A 22205-nucleotide genomic window follows, 5' to 3' on the forward strand; every position below is an offset into this window, starting at 1 on the left:
AGGCTATCTACACCATCTGGAACCTATGAAGCTATGAAACAGATTAGAACTAAAGTCTACAAGGATTGTGGAAGGATAAATGCTTGCCATGACAATAGGTCTTCACAGAGACAAGAATAGACTCTTCAAACACCATCTGAGCTGAGGGCCAGTGCCTCATGCCTGTAATACTAGCTACTCATGAGGCTGAGATCAGAAGATGGTTGTTGGAGGCCAGCACTAGCAGGATATGATGTGAGGCTCTTATCTCTAATTAATCATCAAAAAGTGGAAGTGCAACTGTGGATTAGGTGATAAGGCACCAACCTTAAGGGAAAAAGCTAAGGGACAAAACTCAGACCCTGAGTTCAAACTCCAGTAATAAGCACCAACAAACAAACAAACCAGAAAGCAAACCAAACACCACCATCACCATCACCACCACCAACAACAAAAACATCTCAATCGAAAAGACAGGAAGAGGGTAGTTTGTATGACTTATCCCTCTCCCTAGCCCCAGATCCTTTTATTTAATAAAGAATAAGCATTTTACAACTTCTAGAATTGGGGAAACCCCAGCATTTAATTGACATACCATTCAAAAACAAAAACAAAAACAAGAATCCCCTGAGTAAAGATGATACAAACTTGTTTGGATCAGAATTGTAAAGCCTGTTTTCTTATTTTTCTTTTTAAAATCAACATTGCACGCGTGGGTAACAAGCTGCATTGTAACTGGACATTTGTACAGGACATTATCATCTTAAAGCCAAACATCCTAGGAAAAGAGTCATTTTCTCTTTCAGAAGCATTAATGGCTTGTGAAAGATAAACAAGGTTTATAATTTATGATTTTTATTAAGGGAACTTGTTCAGAACTCATTTTCACAGTGATCCAAAGAATAAGACAGTATGACTTCTGTGTTATACAAAGCAATGAAGACTAGTGTGCTCTGATTTTATATTGCTGAATTTTTTCAAACTTGTCCAGATATTCCAAGCTAAACTGCTTACTCTTCTAGTAGAGAATAAAAAAATATCATGTAATGCTCCTTATAAAATCAGTCATGGTACCATAGTCTAGACTAGCCTAGAACTTGCCAACTTGAACTCGGAACCCTCTTGCTTCTGCCTCATTAGTGCCGGGATTATAGACAACAGATCAGAATATAATTTATCTTCTGTTGAGTTTGTATTTTTAAGCTGCTAAGAATTTACAGTTTTCTTTAAATTACTCTATTAAAATTTAATTTAGCATGCCTAACTTCAGCTTTATGCCACATTAGTGTTAATATCAATAACATCTGTAGTATAATAGTTTAGAGATAAAAAAATATTGCTTGAGGCTTTAAGCCTTAAAATCCTCCTGTGAACTAAGGGTGTGAAGCACTACATTTATTTAGATTTTGGTGCCCACAGTTAAATCACAGAGAAAGGAAAAAAAAATCTAAAAGCAACAAAAGATTTTTGCCATAATGCAATTAACATTTGCACTAAGCTCTTTCGTTGCTCTTCATCAAAAGACTTAATACTAACGGCAATGCCTATCACTTATCTGAACAGGCACAATATTTTGGTAGTACTTTTTTTCTTAATAACAATACAGTTTTTCAGATTTAAAGAACTGCTGGTCAAGTTAACTTACAGCAATCATAGAATTGCTGTGAAGTGCCCCTGGTCTATAAAAAGGATAAGAGAAACATGCACTAATTTTTGCTCAGGAAGTTGATTTATTAAAGTTTAATTAACAAAAATTTAATTAATTACATTTTATTGAGGAGGTAGGAAGAATTTGAACCTCTAGATCTCAAGATGTCATGGCTTTTAATTCAGAGCAAAATGTACTGTTTTCTTTGTATTAAGTGGGACTGTCCTAGAGCAAGGCTTGGACAGACTGTCCATGAGGACGGGACATTATTCACTACACCTCAGTCTGGAAATTTCTATACCTTTGTATCCAGTTCTTGACTTCAGAGTTGGCAATCTCATCAACCCAGGAAGGATTGTAGGAGCTTTACTGTCTGACACATTTGTACCCTGGCTCCAAGTTCCAATTACCTAAATCTAGTGGTCTGTTTGATTCACTTACTTAAACATCTAATAAGCATTGCAAACGTAACAAGACCTGACAGCAAATCCCGTCTCCATTATCCCACTCCCTATTAACAGGGCTTAAACTCAGGGTCTTGTTTGTTCAATCTTGTTTGAGTGGGGCTTCACCACTTGAGCCACACACCAGCTACACTTTTTTTTTTAACATTTATAAGATTTTTATTTATTTTTATTTTTTATTGTCAGGGTTACATTTACATTTGTCAGGTAGTGGGTCCCAGCCACACTTTTTGTATTACACCTCTATCCTTATGTTTTGGTAGTTATTTGGAGGATGATGTTTCTTAGACTTTGCCTGGGCTGGCTCTGGATCCACATTCTCTAGAGCTCAGCTTTTTGAGTAGCTAGGATTACAAAGAGCCACCAGTGTTCAGTTAAAGAAAATTCTTTTTTTAAAGGTCTTATTTTTTTAAATTATAATTATAAAAGTGGTGTAAAAGGAGGTTACAGCTAAGTAAGTCAGGTAAAGGCAAATTCTTGATTTCAACTATGCTCCAAATCTATTATTTCCTAATCAGTAACAGGTATTCTCTTTTCCTTCAGGTAGTCAAATTATACCAGAAGTTACCCCTGAATCCTCTCTCTCCAGATCTTTCTACTCTAATAATCCATCATGAAGTCTTTGTACCTTCACTACCACCTGCACCCTTGCCCCAACTTGTCATAACCACAGTCCAATCCACCAATCGCTCTCTCTCTCTCTCTCTCTTTTTTTTTTCTTTTTGCCAGTCCTGGGTCTTGACCTCAGGGCCTGGGCACTATCATTGAGCCACAGCACCACTTCTGGCTATTTCTCTCTCTATTTATAGTACCAACGAATCAAACCCAGGGCTTCAAGCATGCTAGGCAAGCACAATACCACTAGGCTAAGCTCCCAGCCCCATCAACATCTCTTATACATATTATAATCTTCCTTCTACTTTGCTTTTGTTTCCAGAGTCTGTTCTTTACCTTGTCACCAAAAGAATCTGTAAAGAACAATTAGGTGGGCATACTATGCGTAACACCTTATTAAGGCCTCCTGAGCACAAACAGTGAAATCTGTGAGGCACGGGCCTCCCTGACCCAACACCTCTCACTCCCTCAACATGTCTTGTTTTCTTTTCTTTTCTTTTTTTGGCTGATGCTGGGGTTTGAATTCCAGGCCTGATAGCTGTCCCTAAGATTTTTTTTGTTTAAGGCTAGTGCTCTACCACTTGAGCCACAGCACTACTTCTGGCTTTTTTGGTAGTTTACTGGAGATAAATAGTCTCACAGACTTTCCTTCCCAGGCTGGCTTTAAACCTTGATCCTAAGATCTCAGCCTCTGGAGTAGCTAGGACCACAGGTGTGAGCCATCAGAGCCCAGCAACATATCCTTTTTAATGGATGGCTTCCTCCACCAAGATTGTTTCCTGGCATAATGGCCTTTGCTTGCTGTCCCTTTGCCTACACAGCAATTTCCACAACTCTGGTGCATTGCTCTCACATAATTCCTCCCTGGAGAGCATTTTTTATTTTTTTGCCAGTCCTGGGCTTGAGCTCAGGGCATGAGCACTGTCCTTGGGCTTTCTCAAGGCTAGAGCTCTACCACTTGAGCCTCGGCACCACTTCCAGCTTTTTTCTATGTATGTGGTACCGAGGAATCAAACCCAGGTCTTCCTGCATGCTAGGCAAGCATTCTACCACTAGGCCAAACTCCCGGTCCCCTGGAGAGCATTTTTTGATCTTATTACCTTAAGCTCTGCTTTTCTTTCCCTCCCTCCATCCTTACTTTCCTTCCTCCCTCCCATCCTCCCTTTAAGTCCTTCCTCTTTCCTCCCTCCTTCCTTCTCTCCCTCTCTCCCTCCCTCACTGATTATTTTTGTTATTAGTTGAGAAGAGGTCTCACTATGAAACAGACCAGCCTTGAATTTTTAATCCTCCTGCACCAGCCTCCTACATGCTGGGCTTACAAAATATAGTATCACAATCAGTGTTTGTTTTTTTTGTTTTGTCATTTGCATTTATATCACCTGCAACCAAAATTTTTTAATTTGTATAGCCTATATTCTATTATTTCTTTTCAGTAGAGCATGCATATGATGTAGAATATTTTAATACTCTATAGTATTTTCAAAATATGCAGTTATTTATAAGACTTGAAAGATGCTGTTAAAATGTCACTTCCTTGGTCAGCATTTTGTCACCCATTCACCATGTCAACAACCTCCCACCTCCAAGAGCATGTTTTAATCTTGGGCTCCATTCTACTTTGTCCTCAGCACGTATCACAGGCAGACACTCACATGTTTGTCATTTATGTTACATTATTTTTTATTATGTCATGTTATGTTGTTTATATTATAGTATGTTATACAATGCCTTCCCTTCACAATGGAAATGCCATAACGACAGAAGGATTTTAAATACATTGTGGATGGCTGATCTCCAGTGCTTACAGTGGCTTGGTAAACAATAGGCTCTCTCACTAAATATAACTTAACAAGTACCTTCCACAAGAACATGATATCATTATATCATTATGCGTACTTTCCAATTTCTTTTTTTAAAAATTTGTTATTGATTTATTTTATTGGAATGCATAGAGGGGTTACAGTTGTATTCGTGAGGTGGAAGGTGCATTACTCCTCACACACTGATACCCCTTCTCATGTTGTATTTTCTAATTTCTGCTAATAGTGATATTTAACATCTTAGAAAACCTCTGGCTGGGCGAGGGGCGGCTGAAGTTAGTCATCACAGAGAGAACAAGGGAACAAGCCTTTTCCTCTGTCCTATCACCTCAGAGCAGCTGTCAACAAATAGAAACTATGCACAGAATCTCAAACTAGCCAACGTTGAATTGTTCTCCTGCCCTTTGCCTTCCCTATGGAAATCGCAATGAAGCCAAGGTTCTAAATGATCCCCTTGCTCTGAGCTTCTACTTCTTATCATCTAAACATCTCCCCTTGTGACCCTGTAGGATGTTCTGGGCCTCCCATCTGCAGAGCAGTAGGATGAGAAACTTTTTTTTCTTGTGCTCCTTCAGTGAACATCATCTTACTATCTCATAAAGGAATACCTTAGATTGCTTCTTGTTTGGGTTTATGTACATACCTAAGAAAGTGACTATGTATAGAAATTAGAAAGAGAATACAAATGGGAAACAATGAACAATCTCCAAGCACAGACAACATGGACAGCAGGAAAATGCCATGAATGAAAGGGTTTGCCAATAGGTACCTGCGCCTTCCCATATCTTGCTCTTGGACTGTGAGGGTATTTGCGTACGAGTTCTTCGAATGCAGCCACTGCTTCCTCAATTTTTCCCTGACAGAAAGGCACAAATACATAAGCAATAAATACAAATGAATCATGTTATTTAGTTTGGTCATTCAAAAGTCACCAAATTGTTAAAATTTTCACTAAAAGCTGCATTAGAGAACAAATACAAAACAAGAAATTAATATATTTCATAAATACACCAAAACTTTTTAAGAAGAAAAATGCCTGATCAAGACGTAAGATGACTCTTTAATAATTGCATTTTCCCCTTGACATAGATATTTCCTATGTGCTTTCTCAATGGAGATACTTAGGTGTTATTGGAGGTAAGGAAGATACTACAGACAGAAAAATGTTGTGGTTCTTTGAGAGATGATAAGATGGCTCAAAACAGATTAGAAACATCTGTGTAAAGGAAAAGGAATAAATACAAGAGCAAAGACGACTATGTCAACTGGAACATCAGGGTTGAATTGACTTGTCTGGCTTCCTGAGATACAGAACTCTCTGTGGCAGGTGGGTTCACCCAAGGCTCATGGTAGACCCTAAGAAAGTGGGCCAACTGTCTTATAGAAATCTCTTGCCATTGCTACATGAGAAGAAATGGAGCACTTGCAACGTATTAATTTTGTGGAAGTTTGGCTCTACCTAAGTACCATTCCACATTGGAGTACAAACGTCTTTTGGGTTTCAATATTCTAACTTGAATCATAAATGTCTCCCGAAGACTAGTGTGTTAGTAGTTCTGTTGGGAGGCGTGAAGCCTTCAGGGGTTGGATTCTAGTAGAAGGATGTCATGTCCTTGGGGTGTGTCCATGAAAGGTAGATCGGAATCCCAGCCCCTTTCTCTGTGTCTGTGCTTCCCATTTGCACCATGAGATAAGCAGCTTCTCCATCACACACTCTTTTCTAAGATGCAATGCTTCACCACAGGCTCTAAAGCAATGGAGCAAAGGACCGTGGACTGAGATGTCTGGAATCAGGTCGCAAAGGAAACCTTTCCTTTTAAGTTGATTACCACAGGCATTGGTCACAGTGAGGGAAAGCAGGCTAACACACCAAAGATCAAGGACAGTGGGAATGAGAATGAATTTCCACTCTTCAAGGACTTAGTACCTACTAATCCAAGTGTGCTATCTATCTGTCTGTCTGTCTGTCTGTCTGTCTGTCTTTCTGGTGGTACTAGAGTTTGACCTCTGGGTGTTGTATTGCTAGCAAGAACTTTACCATATCTCCCCATTGCACTGTTGAACAATACTTATATAAAAAAAAGTATTAATCCTGGTGAGTTGCCTAAAAGTTATCTGTTCCTCAATATAGCTTTTATTTTGTCCTTGGACCAAGACAGTTCATTGGAGAGATAAATGCCTGGGCTACACTGTTTTGGAATAGGCCAATGGGCAATTGGTAAAGAATTTTACAACAGAGGCATGCAGATGGATGGTAGGGGCACACAGATGGATGGTACAATTGTGATACTAGGATGATGTACATCTATGACCATACCCTTTTCAGGTTACCAAGACCTCACAGCAGAGTGTTTCTCTCTGAACTTGGTGCAGACGCATATTCTGATAACACAATCAATCTTTTAGTTTGTTTCTGTTTCTCTTGTTTTTTACTTGCCAGAACTACAAATGACTTCATTATAAGCATAATTTAGATCCCCAAGTATGGACTTTCACACGTTGATCTCAGTCTGGCTCTATTATATTTTGCCTACTCTCTTTTTGCATTCACTTTTTGAGTCTATGAAGTAAATGAAATATCTCAGTATATAAAGCCAAATCACTTTGAGTGCAGAGAAGAGCTTCACCAAATACATATTATTTTCAATAATTAGGTGAGGAGCTGGGAGCATGGCCTAGCATACATGAAGCCCTGGGTTTGGTTCCTCAGTACCACACACAGAAAAAGCCAGAAGTGGTGCTGTGGCTCAAGTGGTAGAGTGCTAGCCTTGAGAAAAGCCCAAGGACAGTGCTCAGGTCCCGAGTTCAAGCCCTAGGACTGGCAAAATAAATAAATAAACAAAAAGATATATTATCAAAATATGAACTGATTTATATATCTATAGATAAAAAACGACCACAAACTTTTGCACAGTACAGAAGTTGAACTTGAGATGTGAATGAAGTTGGTCTGGCTTTGCCTGGGGCATGATTTCTGTCTGTTCTAGTACCCTAAGCTTCATCCTTTGAAAATACTAGCTGCAAAAACAACCCTAAAAAGACTTAATTATCTTGATGGCTTAATAATACAACTCCTAGTTGTTTAAGAAGCAAGAATTGCATATGTGGCTACTTCTTCTTTCTTTCTTTACCCTGTTATGGATTTTCAGTGCTCCTTGAGGAAAACCTCATAATTTCTCCAAATGAATGAGATTGGAAGACACCCCATGGATGGCTTCATCCTTTCCCACTGACTTATGTGCTCTAATAACAGAGACCTTCTTTCCCATTCATTATTGCTATATAAATCCCTTTTTAAAGCTGTTGATCTGTGTTTTATCCCAGAAGCACGTGTGACCTCAGCAGCCTACATTTTCACACACAGTGTTTGATGCACATGAAGGGGAAGATACAAAATGAAGTGAGAGAAGGAGATTCTTGCTTCTTTTCTATTATGAAATTCAAATTCACAAGCAGTCCATGACTTTACATAATAAAATGAAACAAGATAGACTTAGAAATCACTTTGTGTGATTACATACAGAAGCAGTGAAAAATGTATTTGCTATAACATTCTTTGACTTACTACATTTTGATCAATTGGTAAACAGGATAAGCCAAATCTTGACACTAGAACCTATCTAATCCTCATAAGAGAACTTTGTATATATTTGTATTTTTCAACAGACAAGTGGTGAGTCTATTATTGTCACATCTTAGTTCCAAACTCATGTTTTTAATATTGTTATTTGCTTATATTCATCTTGTCCCTTTCCCTTTCTTGGCAGCTAATGTCTACTTGATTAAAAAGCATATTAAGAAAATCTAATGAAAGTTAGTCGAAATTTAAGTGCACAGTAAACAAAAAATGTTCTATGAAAGATATATCTTGATAGATTAAAGGTGTACTAATTATAGCATGATCATTTTGGGCCCAACAACTGCATAAATAGGACAAAACTAGAGGGAAAAATCATTTCAATTGTATCAGTTGACCATTTTCAAAACCTTAACTAAAAAAGAACAAATAATATTTCAAATTAACCCCAAAAACAAAATCATGAAGAAAACTGAGAAAGCATGTTAATTCTAAATGATAAGAATGTTGAAGTGACTCCCATTTTATCTAATAAAATCTATATGTTACAATTCTTTTCTAATAATTCACTTTGCATGAAAATGGGCTGTATAGTAGGTATCAGATCTATTTGTTTTTAGTTACTACTACTGTTTTTAGTGGTATGTCATTAAAAACGACATGCTTCATAATACACATGTAATTACTTTGATGGATTACCGTAAGTATTGGGATGCTGGTTTTACATGAGAGTGTTAATCTTAACCTTACAAAAAAAAATGTTTACTTTTTTTTTTTTCAGCCATGGAGCTTGAACTCTGGGCCTGAGCACTATCTCTGAGCTCTTGAGCAAAAAGCTATTGCTCTACCACTTGAGCCAAGGTGCTACTTCTGGTTTTCCGGTGGTTAATTGGAGATGAGAGTCTCACAGACTTCAGTGCCCCGGTTGGCTTTGAACCACAATCCTTAGATCTGAGCCTCCTGAGTAGCTAGAATAACAAGAATGAGCAGCTTGGCACCCAGCTAGATGAGTTTTTAAGTCATAACCAACTTAATTACATATCAATTTTACTAATTTTACTAATAAATGAAATCTTGAATTTTATCATCTGCTACTTACAAGAAGAGGTAAATCAGTAAAGAAAAGCTTTGAAAGGGCATTGAAGAAACAATAATTGGTTTCCTATGGATAAGAAAAGATTTGGGAACTAAGAATTGTTTTAAATGTTTGTTCCAAAATGGAAAAGGGAAAAAATTAAGGCTAGTCACTGAATGTTGTAGTAAGTATCAAATCTTTTCAAAGATTGTTTCTTTTATATCATCACTATAACAAACCAGAATATCTATAAATACTTAACAACAACAAAATGATCAAACATGTCTGTAAAAAACCAAAACATCAACCTACCCTTTTTCGTAGTTTTTCTGCAGCATCTAGCGCAGTCTTAATACTCTTATCAAATTTATTTAAAAGTTTAGGCTTCTTCTTTTGAGCTGAAAGAAAAGAAAGAGGCTTATGATTTAATATGTTTTTGTCTAATAAATTTTATATCTTATTTCCATACTGACTTTTATCACAAAGGCTGTTTGCTTTTCCAAAAGTCTCAGACAATGGGACATCCAGGAAATCCCGGCATGTGCAGAGAGAATCTTATTGTTGACATCATAGCATTTCCCCAGTATGTCTTTTTTGCCATCAAGTTCTTATTTACATAAGGTATACTTACAACAAATAAGAAGATTATTCAATTCTTAGGACACCCCCCCAAATCAACAGTACAATAATAGCATGCTTTTGAAGATGTGAGTAAAATAATAGCATCCTAACAAAGTTATGACACAAAAATAAGTAAAATACTAAAATCTCACAGTATGTTGCATCAGGAATTTACTCTGCTCCATTTTTACCTCTTTATATTTAGTAATTTTATTCTATCATGACAATTTTGATTTTCAAATTTATTAAAAAAAAACCTGGGCATTTTCCCCAATGTTTAAAATAAAACAAAGCCACAGATACAATCTCTTCCTTCTTGCTGGGGGAAAAGCACAAGGTCTAGTTACAAAAACAAGATGTAATTGTTCTGATTATGTAAGACCCTGGCAAACTAGCTCAAGATCTCTGTGCTTCGGTGTTCTGATCAAAGATATCCTATGGGTCCTATTCTCAACTGCTTGAAATTTTGCTATTAATCTCTCAAAATGGGGCTATAAGTTACTAGGAAATATTATTAATTGGATAGAAGTTTAGATTTTCCAACATGCTTATGTAGGAACTTGTCTAAATTTTTATTTTATTTTTCAGTCACTGGCATGATAAATGTTTTACCCTTTTCAAAAAATGTACGAAGAAAAGAAAATGGACTGATTATATTTCAAATCCTAAATTTCATTGCCAGGCCCTGTTGAATTATTAAGAACAAATAAAATGGAAAATTAAAAAATAGAAGGCATGAGAACAGCATTAGAAATGGATATTTAGTTTCTATAAAACATAATATTGAGTTTTATTGGATAGATGCTGGGTCACAGAGAAGGTCTATCTTTAGTCTTTTGAGGAACCTCCATACTGTCTCACAAAGTGGTTGAATAGAGTTACATTCCCATCAGCAGTGTTGTAGTGTTCCCTTTTGTCCACATCCCCTCTAACATTTGTGACTGTTAGTTTTCTTGATAATGGCCATTTTAATTGAGGTGAGACAGAATCTCACAGCTTTACATTGTTTTTTATGGCCAGAGATGTTGAACATTTCTTCATGTGTCTATTGGCCATTCTTAGTTCTTCTGCAAAATCTTTGTTTAATTGGGTTGTTGTTTCTTTGAGGGTTTACTACAGCCGCAGAACAACCGTGTTCATGCAGTATTGTTTACCACAGTCAAGGTATGGAATTAACCCACAAGCTCCTCGGTGGACAAATGGATCAAAAAATGTGGTATATGCACACACACACATCCATCAGAAAGAATACTGTACTATTTATAAAGAAATGGAGCCATCAGAATGACATTGCCCCATTCATAAATGGAAATAGAAAGACTTGGGAAAAAAATATGATTAAGTGAAGTAAGCCAGACCCAAAGAAACCTAGGCTTCATGGTTTCCCTGATTTGTGATAATTAGTATATATCAAGGATTTTCTTAGCGGAGGATCTCATTAGTTCAAAAGTTATGTGCATGTAACCATATAGGATAATACGAAGCGAAATGAACTCCAGGATATGCAAACAAGAGGTTTCTTTGTGGTTATTTTCAATGTACTATGTGAAGTTATTTCTTTTCACTTTGGTTTTATTCCCCTCTATGATTTAATATCTGTTGTTACTATATCTTTGGTACCTAGTGTATTGTATATGCATTTATTTGTTTATTCAAATTAGGGAAGGGAAAGGAAAAAACAAGATGATGAGACAAAGAACAATGGGTGAATCAATGTCACAGCAATATTCACATGACAATATGTTGGAAATGAACTTTACAACATGGAAAGGTGGGGGAAGGGAGAGTGGAAGAAAGACATGGAAAGAGGTAAAAATGTTTGAGATGTAATGTACTCACTACCCTGCCAATTGAAGAGCTCCAACCTAACCAGTCTCTCTTCTTGCCATCTGTTCCCATGTACCACATCATTCCAAAGATCTTTCTGAAACAAAATCTGTCCATGAACCTGCATTGCTTAAAACACACTTGTAGATTCCCAGAACACAAGCAGCAAAATCTTTATTCCTTAAAATGCCATCAAGCAATCATGTAACTAATTAACTACCCAGCAGCAGAGATACAAAGCCAAAGATGCAGTTGTTAACTTCGGTATTGCTCATTTCAGCCACAAAGTAGAAATCTCCCTCTCTCTCTCTCTCTCTCTCTCTCTCTCTCTCTCTCTCTCTCTCTCTCTCTCTCTCTCTCTCTCTCTCTCTCTCTCTCTCTCTCTCCCTCGCTTTGATTTCTGATTTTTGGTTTAAATGGCATGGATAGCCTACAAATTGTTCAGTCCCCCCATTCCTTCGTGACTTCTGCTCTTTAACTTCACTAAAACAGAGGCCATTCCTCAGTGAATTAAACCCCAAAAAGTTGTATTGAAACTAATCACAGCGTTTCATTCATTCACTAAAATATATCTCAAAACATCTCTGCCTTTTGAAGACTGTACTAGGTAATTTTAAAAGATTTTTCTCAAGAAGGTAAGTCCTGTATAAAGGGTGCTCCCTTGAAGTAGTATTCCTGCCTTTCACCAGTTGCTCCTTGGCCTCCATTTTTATCCATTGTGTACTTCCTTTACTTAGCCTCTCAAGACAGCACTGATTCTCACATTTCTTAGACTTGTCTCGTGTTGATTTTTCACATAGGAAACTTTTTCCTTTATTTTTAATTAAGAATATTTTAACATACATATAATTTGAGTGCCATTCCCCTCTCAAGATATCTTGAAAACTTAACTCAAAAAATGATTAATTTCCTGTGCTCATATAACATTTCATTTCTAGGAATATAAACTTTTTAAACTGTACTGAAATTTACATTCATTCCCACAGATTCACTATTATTTCCCCAAATCAGACTCTTTTCAGTTGTTCACTGCTATGAGGAAGGAACTGTCTTCACCTTATAATTTACATCCTGCAATTAGTATAGGGCCTGTCCTACAAGAATTCCCCAACAAATGCTTTTTTTTTCTGAACATATCAATAAACCATCATATCCTAAAAGGGTGATAGCAATGTCAATTTGCAATTCAGACATATCAGCTGCCTAAAAAAAGTTAAAAAAAATTATGTGCAACCAAGGTAAATGAGGGAGAACAGCTTGCTTTAATAAGATGAGGAAGGTACAGATGACAGGGGGAGGGAAGAGAGGAGAAAGAAAAAGATACAAAGGCTGGGAGCATAGCCTCGTGGTAGAGTGCTCACTTAGCATGCACGATGCCCTGGGCTGGATTGCTCAGTACCATATAGTTAGAAAAGGCCAGAAATGGTGCTGTGGCTCAAGTGGCAGAGCTCTAGTCTTGAGCAAAAAGTGTCCATGGACGGTGCCCAGGTCCTGTGTTTAAGCCCCAAGACTGGCAAAAAGAAAGAAAGAAGGAAAGAAAGAAAAGAGGAAGGAAGGAAGGAAGGAAGGAAGGAAGGAAGGAAGGAAGGAAGGAAGTCAAGCGAGAGAGAAAAAAAAGATGCAAGTTTGGTTGGAGATAAGCCCTATAAAAGATTCTGTGGCAAGCACTGATATTCACCTCACATGTCACAGTCTACTTCCCTTAAATGTATTTAGCACAGAAATGGCAGAATAGACTTTCTCAGATTGTAAAGAGTTCACTTTAGTAAAACACTGCAATTTCACAAAATAGCCTCTTTTCATGCACTGAGTCACTGCCTAATTCCTTATCAAATTCTTTTTTTTTTTTTTGAGGCAAAGGTATTTATTATCCAGGCTGGCTTCAAGCTCCTGACCCCAAGAGCCCCTTCTACCTCAGTTTCCTGAAGGCTTAGGTGTAAACTGTCAGGCAGTCTCTGTTGACACTAGGCTGATGTTCAGCGGGAGCTAGCCCTGCAGAGCAGGCTCATGCCTGCTGCCCACACTATAAAAAGATGGAAGCAGGACTGGAGCTTGGGGTCGTTCCTGGGAGATTCCACTGTCAGTGTTCTTTCCCACTGTTCTGTATCTCTGGCAGCTGGCCCAGAAGTTAAGAGACTAGGGTGTTCCTTGAAGCTTTGAGTGTGATGACAGAGTGGAATTAGCTATTAGCATAAGTAGTATGTTGGGTAAAAGAAGTGGTTGAACTTGTATTATTTGTCGGAAAGGATAAAGGTAGTTAAATAACCATAGTAATTTTCCTACACTGTGTATCTCAAACACCCAGTGTTTACACATTACCCAGTCATATCCTGGCTGAGTACAGAAATAATCAAGTATGAATCTGGACACCAGTGTAAGCTTCAGTGCTGTTACTTCTGGGGTGACCCTTTGTGTCTCCATCCATGACACAGGACACTGTGTGACCAACTTCAGAGAAGAGTCCTAAGGCACAGAACATCACTCTCTAAGACATCTATCTACACGATCTTATGCTACTCACTTTAAAATTCTGTCCCTTAACAAATCATATTATGTGAGGTAAGCCAAGCTCAAAAAAGAAGCCAAGCTCTCTCATATGTGGAAGCTAGACCTAAAATATAATTGGACATGACCTATACAGGACTCCACGAATTCACATCAATCAGTCAGACCAAAAGAGAATATCAGTAGGGGAGGAACCCAAAGTGTAACTCTCCTAAACACGTAAGATACTGTTTCTTAAAAAATTCTAGGAAACAGGCCGGGAGTTTGGCCTAGTGGTAGAGTGCTTGCCTAGCATGAACAAAGGCCTAGGTTCGATTCCTCAGTACCACATACATAGAAAAAAGCTGGAAGTGGTGCTGAGGCTCAAGTGGTAGAGCTCTAGCCTTGAGAAAGTCCAAGTCCAGTGCTCAGGCCCTGAGCTCAAGCCCAGGACTGGCAAAAAAAAAAAAAGTTGTAAATCATAAGCCTTGAGCAACAAGAGCTCAGAGACAGCACCCAGGCTATGAGTTCAAGCCCCACAACTATCAGAAACAAAAATTCTGCTCCTTAACAGGAAATGTATGCAGGAAATACAATAGGATATTTATACAGCCTGTTTTATTTTATTAGTATGTATTTGAGAAATATTTCATTTTAAAGATTTGTCATAGCTGGGTGCTGGTGCTTCACGCCTATAATCCTATTTACTTAGGAAGCGGAGATCTGAGGTTCGTGGTTCAAAGCCAGCCCAAGCACAAAAGTTGGTGACTCTTATCTCCACTTAACTACCAGAAAAATTTGGCTCAGTGGTAAAGCACTAGGCTTAAACTGAAGAACACAGGGACAGCACCCAGAGTTCAAGCCCTACGACTAACCAAAATAAATTAAATTTGTTTTATGGTCAAATATTTCCCTGATAGAGCTTTAAAGCAATGTATTACCAGGCACTACATGCATGCAGTTTGAATTTTCTGAGTCAATAGCTATGGGCCATACTCTATGCTTGTTTTGCATCTCAAACTTTTCACAGGTAGATTAGCCCTAATCCCAACAATTTGAAATCTAGCTGAGTGGTTCACATCTGTAATCCTAGCTACATGTGATGCTGAGACTGTTAAGTTAGTGGTTTAAGGCCAACCAGGCAGTGAAAAAGTTCACAGGACCCTCTTCTCAATAATGAGCTGGCTTCAGTGACCTACATCTTTTCTCTTAGTGATCAGGAGGCCTAAAATGGATAGACATAGGAAGACTATTGCAAAAATACTGAGTAGAAAGCAAGGCTGGAGGCTGGGTAGTGGTTAGAGTGCAAGTTTAGCAAGTATGAGACACTGAGTTCATCCTCCCTGAAATGTTCTAAATCCGGAACTTTCTGAATGCTGAATAATTTCACAAGTCTGATAGTTTCATGTACACAAATTCTGCTTCAAACATAAAATATTTTAAATATATAAAGTTACTCTCATGCTATGTGTACAAAGTAGGTATATGACAATAAATAAACTTTATGTTCAGATCTTGGTGTTACCCTAAAGACACATCATTATGGACATGCAAACATCCCAAAGTAAAATGCATCTGAAATCCAAAAAACATCTAGTTCTAGGTATTTTAATAAGAGATTACCCATCTTCTACAAACTTTTAAATTGGAGCAAATGAAGTATAAAAGATGCAGTTTATGCTGTAGCACTGATTCAAGGGTACATTTTGATGAAAAAAAATCTACAAACCAAAATGATATACAGAGAAGAAAAATGTGCCAAGCACCAGTGGCTCATGACTGACTCCTAGCTACTCGGGAGATTTGAGGATCATAGTTCAAAGCCCGTCCAGACAGGAAAGTCCATGAGACTCTTTATCTCCAATTAACCTCCAAAAAGCTAGAAGTGGATCTACAACTCAAATGATAGAGTGATAGCCTTGAGCAATAAAAGCTAATGGACAGCCTGGACTTCAAGCACTAGGACCAAAAGAAACATACAAAAAAGAGAATAAAATGAAAGGTCAAATAAGATGCTGGAGAAATATATTCGCTAAGATACATGTAATACTATGAAAAGCATTTTATCATAATACTATTAACAGTAATATTAACCCCAGCTGGGTTCTATTCATATTTTCCTTTATTAAAAAAGCAGGTTATAGGAGCTGGGTATAGTGGTGTACATTCCTGTAATTCAACTACTCAGGAGAAGATTAGGATGATTGTAATTCAATGTCAGCTGGGGCAAAAAGTTAACAAACATTAAAACAGGTTTGGTGGTGTATCCCATGGAAGCTCAACTACATGGTAGGCATAGAGGTCTCATTCTGCCCCATACAAAAGTGACAGACATTTACTGAAAAATAACTAAAGTACAAAGAGGCTGAGGGTATGGATTCAGTGGTAGGAGACATGCGTATTGTCAACTCCAGTTCTCCCCTACCCAACCCCCTCCAAAAAAAAAGGAAGCTACATGTCATTTTAATAAAATCATGAACAGTTTTCTCTATAAGATAAAAGCAATCTCAGCAGGGTACCAGTAGCTGGCTCATCAAGAGACTGAGACTAAAAGATCTCAGTTCAAATCCAGTCTGGGCAGGAAAGTCTGTGAGACTCTTATCTCCAACTAAGAATCAGGGGGAAAAGGGTAGGGTGAGTGGACCTGAGCCTCAAGTGATAGAGTGCTAGCCTTGAACAAAAAAAATCTCAGTGAGCCAGGGACTTGTGGCTCATGCCTGTAAATTCTAGCTACTCAGGAGACTGAGATTTGAGATTTGAGGATCATGATTCAAAGTCAGCCCACACAGGAAAGAATTAACGATCAGAAAACTGGAAGTGGCACTATGGCTCAAAGTGGTAGAGTAATAGGCTTGAGCACAAAGAACTCAGAGACAGCTGCCAGGCCCTGAGTTTAAACCCCAGGACCAAAAAGGACCAAAAACAAAGAAAAAAGGGGGCCAGAAGTTTGGCCCAGGTTTGATTCCTTGATACCACATACATAGAAAAGGTCAGTGGTAGAGCTCTAGCCTTGAGAAAGCCCAAGGACAGTGCTCAGGCCCTGAGTTCAAACACCAGGACTGGCCAAAAAACAAACAAACAAACAAACAAACAAAAAAAACCTAATGATAGGACCCAGGCTCTGTGCTCAAGCCCCTCTCTCCACCCCCTCAACCCCCCAAAAAAGAATTTCTAAATTTATCTTACACATTGGAATGTGTAAAAGCTAAGGCAAGTGACAATAAGCAATAGCACATAATGTAGATAAAATAATTGTATATGAGGATTCTGGATGAAATCCTACTTGCTCTGCCCTGGACCATCATGCCTCTAGCCACTCCATTCCCAAGAGACCTAGGCAGGGCTGGGGGAGGAGCCTTCAGCTCAGGTCTGTTCCTTTTCATTTAAAGGTGGGAATTGCTTGAGGTGCTCCCTATTGTGATGCTTCCCACTGGTGTTGAGAGGAAATCTGCTGGCAGATTGAGGAACATCAGGTCATTTACAAGGAGAGAAACACAATCTGTAGACAACCACCCAACCACTTCCAGCAGGAGTCTTCATTCGTATTCCCTCTATGTGAGAAAGGAAAATGAATGTGTTTGATCCCCAAATAACCCCTTCTGAAGCTTCCTTCTCCAAGGCTATGCACAGGACAGGATAAGGCAGTACTCTGGGGAGGAGGTAAGTTTGGGCCATGTCTTGTGGAAGAGTGGATGCCCCATTCTCTCTTGACTCCTAAGGCTCAGGACTTTGGTTTTCTTTGGAATTAAATAGCAACTACAAACCAGCAGGAGTTCAATTCTACAAAGCTGAAATGGAACAGTGCACATAAATAATTTTTTTCAGCTAAGAGACAGTAACTAATACAACCCAGTAAACATTATATAAAGGGCAATTGTTTCCATCTGCCCCTCGATGGAAATGATGTGAGATTCAGCTGGGAGCTTCCACAGAGCCGGCAAGTATTTCAGTTTATTAAATGGAGTTGGCTCTCTCCCCACAGGGTTATTTTAATAAATTATACATCACTCCCCTTCTAGAGTAATAATCCTTTAACAGATGTGACCCCATATGCTAAATTAGAAATTTCTAAGACACTAAGTGATGTGTTTACAGAAAACCCTTCAGTGCCAGCACAGTCCCAAGCTGACCAAAGCTCACCCTGCTTTCCACACGACCTCCCTGCTCTGTGTGCCATGACAGGAAAACCACCTCCCACACCTTTTATTTTGGACATAATTTGAACTATGTTGTCTTCTAGTTCTCTGAACCTTACTTTGCTACCAGTAACAAAAAAGAACGGGTGAAGGATCATAATAAACACAAACGAGGCTATCAGTTCAATTCCCAAAACAAAAACACTCCCCTAAATAAATACCTAAGTAATAAATATCAAAAGGAAACAGAGAGGGTTGCTTGATCCAGCATAAACTCAGCCACAGACACAATCTAACACTATCACTGAAATCAGAAAAGATAGGCCAGATACCACAATGTAGTCAGCTCAAATATACAATGGTAAAATATGGGGAGATAAATAGAGTCACACACTTCAACAGTCCCAAATACCTCTGTATGAAATCTTTTAAATGATATTTTCGAACAAAAGTATGGCATATAGGTTTGGGAGCATATGGAAAGTGCATTACAACAACAGCACACTACCTAGGGGGAACAGAATTAGAAATATATTATTTTGAGGGTTTTCATGTGAAGGTAGACAGTTGTAAGTTAAGGATACATCTATAAACTGTAAGAAAATCACTAATGTAATCAGAATTCTTCCTAATAATCTAGCAATAAAATAAAATAGAATCATAACAGTTATTTAATGAGTCCAAAGGAAAGAGAGGAAGAAAAAAGTAATAAAGAAGAAATATCGGAGGCCAGGAGCATAGACTAGTGGTAAAGTGCTTGCCTAGCATGCATAAAACCCTGGGTTCAATTCCTTGGTACAACGTACACTGAAAAAGCTGGAAGTGGTGCTGTGGCTTAAGTGGTACAGTGCTAGCCATGAGCAAAATGTATCGAAGGACAGTGTCCAGGCCCTGAGTTCAAGCCCCAAGACTAGCAAAAAAAAAATGACACAAGCTAAAAAAGATTACTTAATAGACACTATAGGAGCATAAAGCTATAAGCTTCTATTATTTGTGAACACATATATAAACAAACTTTCTAAACAAATTTTCACAAATCAAATCCAATAGGCACTTAAAGGATATTAACTCAAACATGAACACAGTTGGTTTAGTAGTTGAAAATTAATAAAATTTATGATACTAACCAGATACAAATGAAAAGCCATACAGCTATTTATTTCATCAGGTATGAAACAAGCCTTTATCAAAATCTATAAAAAGCCTAATTCCAAGAACTCTAAGCAATATAGAAATAGAGGAAATGTTCTTAATCTCATAAAGTACATCTGTGATAAATCTAGACCCAATATAATATTGAATGTTGAGACAGAATTCCTTCTATACATTCAAGATCAGGAGTAAGACAAAAATCAGTCACTCCTTCAACACCATTTTCACATGGTACTTGAGGCTCTAGCCATGAAACTAGGGAGGAAAAAGACATCTAAGAGAATCAAAATTGGAAAAGGAAGAAGTATAACTGCCTTTATTCACAGCTGATATGAACCACTTCACAGGATTTCAGATAAACTACCTGTAAATAGAACTCAGTCTATCAAGGTTGCAGAATACACAATCAATACAGAACATCCTATTTTATTTCTATATTGTAGTAACAAAATAGCAGGAAATTGAGAATACAGACTAATTCTACTGAGGATACCATCCAAAATATAATGTATACAAAATGAATTTGACAAAGTAAGTGGATGACATGTATGAGAAATACATTTAAAAGACCGAATTAAATGGAGAGACATAAAATTTCTTGGATTGGAAGGCTTGATACAGGAAAGATGACAATTTACCTCAAAGAAATATATGAAGTTTCTGTAATCCTAGCCAGAATTACAGCAGGTTCTTTCTATTTTATAAAAAATTGACTGAGAAATCTCAAATCAACAGTTTAATGGTGCACCTTAAGCTCTTGGAAAAGAGCAACAAACCAATCCCAATTCCAGTAGAAGGAAGCAAATTATTAAAATTAAAGCAGAATTAATTGAATTAGAGTCCAAAAGAAACATAGAATCCACCAAACAAGGAGATGATTCTTTGGAAAAATTAACAAAATTGACAGACTTTTAGCAAATCCTACCAAAAAAAGAAGGCAGTACCCCAAATAAACATAATCACGGACGAGAATGGAAATATCACAACAGAAATTACCAAGATCCAGAGCATCATAAGGGAATACTTTTCAAACCTTTATGCCAACAAATTTGAAAATCTAGAAGAGATGAATGAATGTCTAGCTAACACTGACATACCCAAACTGAACCAAGAAGATCTAAACCAACTAAACAGATTTATTTCAAGTAATGAAATAGTAATGGCAATAAGAGACCTCCCATCTAAGAAAATCCCAGGACCTGATGGATTCATAGCTGAATCTATAAGGCGTTCAAAGCAGAGCTCACACTAATACTCCTCAAATTCCTCAATGAAATGGAAAGTGAAGGCTCTTTGCCAAACTCATTTTATGAAGCCAGCATAATCCTCACCCCCAAACCAGACAGGGACTCATCAAAGAAAGAGAACTATAGACCCATTTCTTTGATGAACATTGATGCAAAACTTCTCATCAAAATACTAGCGAACCATCTTCAGCAACTCATCAAAAAATTATACACTATGATCAAACAGGACTCATCACAGGAATGCAAAAGTTGGTTTGATATTCATAAGTCAATATAATTCATCACACCCACAGGAGTCACATGATTGTCTCAATAGATGCAGAAAAGGCATTTGACAAGATCCACCCCCCCCCCCGCCTTATGCTAAAAGTTCTGGAGAAACTAGGAATCCATGGAACATTCTTCAGTTGATAAAGGCTATGTATAACAAACCTACAGCCAGCATTATACTTAATGGTAAAAAGCTAAAGCTATTTCCTCTAAAATCAGGAATGAGACAAGGATGCCCACTTTCTCTACTTCTTTTTATCATAGTACTAAAGTTCGTAGCCAGAGCAAAAAAGCAAGAAACAAACATAGAGGGGATCCAAATAGGGAAAGAGGAAGTGAAATGTTCCCTCTCTGCAGAAACATGATTCTGTATTCAAAGAGCCCTGTAGACTGCACTCCTATACAGCTTGAGCTGATTCAAAACTTTAGCAAATAGCAGGGTATAAAATGAACACTTCAAAATCAATGGCTTTCCCATATGCCAACAATGAGAAGAGTGAGGCAGAAATCAGGAAAGCAACTCCTTTTTCTTTTGCCAAAGAAAATAAAATAGAAATTAACTTAGCTAAGGATATAAAGGACCTTTATGATGAAAACTTTAAAACCCTGAGAAAGGAAATTAAAGCAGAACTGAGGAAGTATAAAAACGTCCCATACTCCTGGAGTAGAAAAATTAACATAGTGAAAATGGCAATCCTGCCAAGTGTTATCTACAAATTCAGTGTGATACCCATCAATAGCCCAATGCTATTCTTTAAGGAAATAGAGGAAGCGATCCAAATATTCATATGGAATAAAAGACCCCATATAGCAAAAGCAATCCTTAGCAGAAAGAACAGCATGCGAGGAATGTCAATACCAAACTTCAGACTCTATTACAGAGCTATAGTGACCAAAACAGCTTGGTACTGACACAAGAACAGGCCTGAAGACCAATGGAATAGAACTGAGGACCCAGATATTAACCCCAAGACCTATGGCCACCTAAACTTTGATAAGAGAGCCAAAAAAATAGAATGGAAGAAAGACAGCCTCTTCAACAAGGGGTGCTGGCAGAATTGGTTAAGCACTTGTAGAAAACTAAAGTTGGATCCTTATATATCACCCTGCACCAGAATTAACTCCAACTGAATGAAAGACCTTGAGGTAAAAGCAAATAGCCTGAAAACTTTACAAGAAGGAATAGGAGATACACTAGGACTCTTTGGCACAGGTCGAAACTTTCTTAAGAAAGATCCAGAAATGCAACAAATTAAAGAAAGTTTGGAAAACTGGGACTACATTAAACTG

At 37.8% G+C, this 22205-nt stretch overlaps 1 protein-coding gene across 9 annotated transcripts in view; it reads right to left on the reverse strand.

Moving 5' to 3' along the window:
* Asph (aspartate beta-hydroxylase) overlaps nt 1–22205 on the reverse strand; it is a 192244-nt gene that overhangs the window by 51705 nt on the left and 118334 nt on the right. For all 9 annotated transcript variants that reach the window (XM_090338865.1, XM_090338861.1, XM_090338864.1 and 6 more), the window contains 2 exons: nt 9491–9576; nt 5296–5382 (listed from right to left, as the gene is read on the reverse strand). In XM_090338865.1, the coding sequence (XP_090194991.1) occupies nt 5296–5382; nt 9491–9576 (173 nt within the window). The remainder of the gene's footprint in view (nt 1–5295; nt 5383–9490; nt 9577–22205) is intronic.

This window comes from Megascapheus bottae, chromosome 9, assembly GCF_031878675.1.
Source record: "Megascapheus bottae isolate mThoBot1 chromosome 9, mThoBot2.hap1, whole genome shotgun sequence".
Lineage (NCBI taxonomy): Eukaryota > Metazoa > Chordata > Mammalia > Rodentia > Geomyidae > Megascapheus > Megascapheus bottae.